Consider the following 6,000-nt stretch of genomic DNA (forward strand, 5'->3'; position numbering starts at 1 on the left):
AACTCCTTAATTCCAGCAAGACACTACCAGTAAGACCAAAAATCTTAATCACACTCCCATACACAGCATTGCCCCCCATGGTACATTACAGGGGACTTCACAAACTATCCACCATGGTGCACTTCAACACAAAATTTACACATATATACAACCAAGAAAAATTAATAATAATGTAAATGATATGTAAATGACAAAAACAAATAAATACAATAATCCCTTCACCCTAATCAACACAATATTATAGGACCACAGCAGAACTAAATAAAATAATCATTATAGCCAAATCAAAAACCGAAAACATGCAACAGCATCTCACAACAAGCATTTCATTTACACAATATTCTAAAACTTGAACACATGCAATTTAAATGCTAGATGAAACCACCAGTCAACCACCAAAAATAATATATGTTCACCCTTGCAGAAGTTCCTTCCATCTGGTTGGAATGTTATCAATATAAGCATAATATATTGCAATTTGCATTATACACCCTTTTATTGCCAACACATTCTACAAAAATGAAAGAAAGAAATCACTAAAATGCAAAGGAGAAAGATGAACTAACTCAGAGAGCATAGCTCTCAGTGCATTCTTTTAATGTTATAATGACATGTTAACAAACAATATTTATTTATATTTTATTCCTGCTATTTGGCACGAACCCATATGCTATATCACTATGATAGAATGATCACTAGAGTATTCCAAATCAACCAGTCTTGTTTATTACACATGATTCTATCCCAAATATAATTTCATGCATAAACCAGAAACAGAAATAATTGGAGTAATAGCTTTGGGGCTGAAAAAATTTGGGGAGGGGAGGGGGGCAAAAATAAAAGAAAATGCCCCGAGAAGGGAACAATTGAGCTGTGCTTCATATAATTTAACCTATATAAATAATAATAACAATAATAATAAGATTGACTCTACTTTCCCTTTTTAGCATTATCAACCATCTTTCACTTTCCATATAACAAGTGGATCCTAAACAGAATTACAAATAATCCTACATCGAGGCTGTGATGCTAAAGCATACTGAAAATGAATCCCCAAGGCTAATACAATACAATATTTATCAACCATCTTCACAGACACACAGCATTTTAAGCACTTACAGCATTTGGAAAATCAATCCGTTGTTGCAGGCCTAAAAATGGTCTTTTTCACATTTATTCATACATCTCCCACATAATCATTCAGCAACCTCATGGCTCCACTTAAAAAGTGCAAGAATATGCATTGCAAAGTCCCGTGTTGGCGCTATTATAGGGGAACAAGGCAACAGGGCGAGTTCTTGGCAGCTCAGGAATAGGCTTATCCATGTTGAGAAGAAAATCCACCACTTGTTCCATTGAGGGCCTTCCTTTGTTCTCATTTAGAGTGCAAAGCAACCCAATTTCAAGAGCGCGAATTGCCTGCTCCAGGTTGATCAATGATCCCATCCTTTTGTCCACCAGCTTCACCTTTTCATCAATCTGATGCAAGTTCCAAGCATAACCCAGTAGGTTCCTCTCTTCTGGATTTCCCTCCTCTTTCTCATCCCTTACCCTTCCAGCTATCACTTCCAACACAAGGACACCAAATTCAAACACATCAGCACCTTGGCACACTTGTGACTCAAAGTGTTTTGATTCTGCACCCATCAACACAAACCCAAAATCACCCAAAACAGCTCTGAAATTGACATCTAGAAACACACTGCTGCATTTCAAGTTCTTGTGGGCTAGTTGCTTGGTATGGAGGAAGCTCAAGCCATCAGCCACATCCTTAATAACTTTGAACCGCCGAGTCCACGGAAGAACACCGGCCCCAAATAGCCATTTATCTAGGCTGCCGTTGGGGACAAAGTCATAGGCCACCATGATTTCATGGTTGTCTTGACACCACCCTCTAACAGGAAGCAAATTCGGGTGGCGAACATGGCTAATGCCTTTGATTTCCTTCAACAAACGCTTCTTGTCTGATCCATGTGTGCTGAGAAACTGAGCTGAGAACCTTTTCACGGCCACCTGACTGCCACCAGAAAGCTTCCCTCTGTAGTACTCTCCTCTATTATCACTGCCGAGCAACTCTATCTCACTGAATGACCGAGTTGCAGTTGAAAGTTGAGAAAAGGCAAAGCGCCGTGGTTTGTTTGGAGGCCTTGGCATGTGAAGCTCTGTCTCCACTGAAGTGTTCAACTTGGCAGCATTTCTCCTGTGCTTGCTGATGAAGTAAAAGCCAAGGAAAAGAGCCAGAGCCAATGCCACAGCTGCCACAAAAATCAAAAAGCTTCGCGGTGGTTCATTCTTAGAAGACTTCTGTGAATTTGTTGGTTCTGTGGCAGCAGTGCTATTCTCAAGTAAGATCTTACCCTGGCAGGATTCAGATGAAGGCAAGTGAAGAAAAGCTTGGCTTGTGGAAGTGAAGTTCCAAGAGAGTAAGTTGTGGATTTGTGTATGGTTACCTGTGGAAGCTGAGAACCCCACAAACATGTACTCATTTAGATAAGGAGAGAGATCCATAGATTCTGAGAACATGGGCTTGGAAGGATAATCCTCTTGGTTTGCCTTTCCAAGACGAATGTCCATTCTTCTTTGAGGACCATCATAGGTGATCCAAGCGCGGTAAACAGAACCATCCTTAAGGGACAATCCAACATCAGAAACATTGATGACTTTAGTAGACACTATGGTACCTAAGTTGATGCCAACATGGTTGTCATTTGGATCTCCAAACTCCGGGTTCTTTCTTGTGTCGAACTCCACTGCCACTGCCTTGTAGTCATTCTCACAAGCATCATTGAGCATGCCAAGCCACGGTCCCGACCTTCCAACGGTGAACTCATCAGGGACAATGATGAAAGTGAGGCCACTTCCTCCATAAGCAGCTTGCTCAGAGGCAGTGGAATTGTTCATTTGGAAAGAGAAAGTGGTTTGAAATGAAGCTGGAGTCTTGGTGCTTGGATCTAGCAGGCGAATTGGGAAGGAATAGATGCCTCTACCAGCTTGGTGTCTTATATCTTCTGATTCATTGGGGATTTGAAGAGCACCCTTTTCATTTGAGAACTTGGCACTGCCTAGGAGCTTCACATCATGGACTAATCTGGGGTTGTTGCTGAAGCTGAAGTTATAGAAGGAAAAGTGCTTTGTCACATTAATTGGAACTTCACCAGCTGAATGAACTGAAACTGGGTATGCTAGAAGATTGAACAAACAAAACATCAGTAAGATATTCGATAAGGAAGCCATAGCAGCATGACAGAGAACAAACGAAATTCCAATCATATTCAGCTGGTGCTAATATTGGTGGTAGTAATGCCACATGATAAAGCTAAGAAGATGATTGAATTAGGTGCCAATGGTTAATTAGGCTTATATATATATTACTATCTAAAAATTATTTTTTTATTTTACTACATTTTCAAACTTTTAATTTTAATATTTACCGTTAGTCTAACTTTGTCAAGTGATAATGTAATATTCGTTAGTTTGTCATATCATTACTTAATAGATGAAGAATAATAATAAATGTTTAAACCAAAATAAAATATATTTAAGCAGGTTAATAAACCAAAACAGTAGAAAGCAAATCTGACTAGATTATGACTTGGACTTAACTCACTTAGATTTAAAAGATGATAAAATAATTGAAATTATGTGATATAAATTATTTGAAGAGGACAATGACGGAGGGTAATCAACGTAAGTTTGATTAATATCACTCACATTAGGGAAGCAATGCAACCTGCTATGTGGGGCATGATATGACAATAGAGATATATGAGGTGCAAAATTGGTTCCTCAGAATGGCTGGTCCACTCACGTTTTGTTTTTGGCTCAACCATACCAAATTCCGTAACCCATATGAATGAAAATGAAAGCCAGATCACAGCATTTTATTTTAGATAATATAAAGTTAAATCAAAGAAGATTTAACACGTGTCTATGGAATATTCTTCACTGTGATATGTGCATCATCATGATAATAATTGAGAAATATAATTGTGGATCAAACTAACAAGCAGAGTGCCGTCTGGTTATTGTTTTACGGGATCTGATTGATGTAGTCAATAATCAATATAATTGATTGATTAGGAGAATAGCAGATGAATGGAATAGAGAATTCAATTATAGAACCACGTCAAAATAAGGCTGCTACTTGCATATGCGGTTTTGTTGCTGTCTTTTATTAACGTTCTCTCAAAACTGTACTGGTGATCCAATCCAGCAGACACTGGTTCGAGATTTAAGAGTTAATAGTTTAATTGGAGTTAAACTGAGGTGGAATGGGTTTTAATAAAATAATTTTTTTAATATTTTAATAATATTTAACAAAAAATAACATAATATATATAAATTGATAATAATAAAAATTAAAGTTCACTTAAAAATATTATAATATATAACAAATTTAATCCAACTTAATATTTAAGTTTACCAATATCAAATAATTTTTGTTAAATCAAAAGGGCATCATTTTGAAAGTTAAAAAAACAATTTTAAGTGAAACCGATAAAATTGATTAAGCCATTGGGTTTTATTGATTTTCGAATGATTCGTGATTTTGAATCAATTTAAGAACATATTAACTTTTAGAATGTGTTGGATTGGTCTCGATAAAAATAATCAATTGGGTTTTAAAATCATGAATATTATAAAAATTTTGAATAAATATTAACACATCGGTCGAAATCACATTGTGAATGGTCTTCTTAAACAAAATATTCAAGTTCCAACAATCTTGATAAAAAAAATATATAGTTGATGGAAGAGATTTTTAAAATAATTATCAATAAACTTACAAGATATTTTTCATTAATATTATAATGATCCAAAATTATAATAAATGTGATTTTTAGAATAATTATGAAGTTAACCAACTTATTATACGTATTAAATTTACACCGAGTGCATTTTGTTTTCCTTTCAATATAGTAAGTTGAAGGGCTTTCTTTTTAGAGAAGTAAGATGTATGCTACGCAACGAGAAAGTTGACTCGCTTGTTCCGTCTTTTCTTTTATTTTTCCTGTTGACGTTTACCATTTTAGGAAACGAGCCTTCTACAATAATACAATCTCATTTAAGAACATTTAACTTCCAATTTTACTTTTTTTAGGAGAACTTTTGATTTTACTTGAAATATATTAAAAGAATAAAAGAACTATTCACTTACATCAGCTAACCATTCTTCATGTTATTTCAACACTTTTGATTTACTTATGTGATTAACGTGCATCCTCAAGAAAAAAGTTATTAACGTGAACTCAAATTTGATTATCATTAGTGTAGATGTCAGAACTTATCCCTATCGATTAAGAATTACATCAAAGTTTACAAACGAACTAAGGGTCGTTTGTTCGAATTTTAAAAAAAAAATTGATTAAAAGGTACATTAAAAAATGTAATTTAATGAAATATTTTGTTAACCAAAGCATAAAAATACAAAAAGCTAGTTTTCATACTTTCTTCAAAAACTAAAAACAATAACGACTAAAAGAACTCTACAAATACTTATAGACTCTCATTCTTTTTCTTTAGGCTATATTTACTTATAGACTCTCATTCTTTTCAAGTAAGATATAATTAATATGGATGATAAATTTTTTCTTTTAAGTATTTAATGTAATGGTGTATAAAGTATTCAAATTTAAGAGAATGTAAGAAAATATCGTCGATTCAATCAAAGGTGGGCCATCTCTTCAAAAGGTAGAGACAATGCAAGAAAATCTCTTCAAAAGAATTATCACAAACCGACTAAGGAACACATTCTTAAATTCAGATCACTTGTTTACGACATCGGGTGTAATTCATCAAATCAAAGGTGGACCTTCTCTCAGCATGAATTCTGACCTTGCAGTAAATACTAAAGAAAATAAAATTTATAATCTGATTAAAGTTTTTATGCTACCATTATCAACCCATTAAAAATCATAAATATAAATTTTAAAATAATTATTACATAACTTAATAATTTAATTATATACTCCTTATAATAATTGTCGTATAACAAGAATA

At 34.4% G+C, this 6,000-nt stretch overlaps 1 protein-coding gene across 1 annotated transcript; it reads right to left on the minus strand.

Moving 5' to 3' along the window:
• Positions 1–703: 703 nt before the first annotated feature.
• Positions 704–3,345, minus strand: LOC100807767 (L-type lectin-domain containing receptor kinase VIII.2). Its single transcript, XM_003544228.5, has one exon. It carries the CDS (start codon positions 3,268–3,270, stop codon positions 1,222–1,224), a length of 2,049 nt encoding a protein of 682 aa, XP_003544276.2. The 5' UTR covers positions 3,271–3,345; the 3' UTR covers positions 704–1,221.
• Between the last annotated feature and the right edge of the window lie 2,655 nt (positions 3,346–6,000).

This window comes from Glycine max, chromosome 14, assembly GCF_000004515.6.
Source record: "Glycine max cultivar Williams 82 chromosome 14, Glycine_max_v4.0, whole genome shotgun sequence".
NCBI lineage: Eukaryota > Viridiplantae > Streptophyta > Magnoliopsida > Fabales > Fabaceae > Glycine > Glycine max.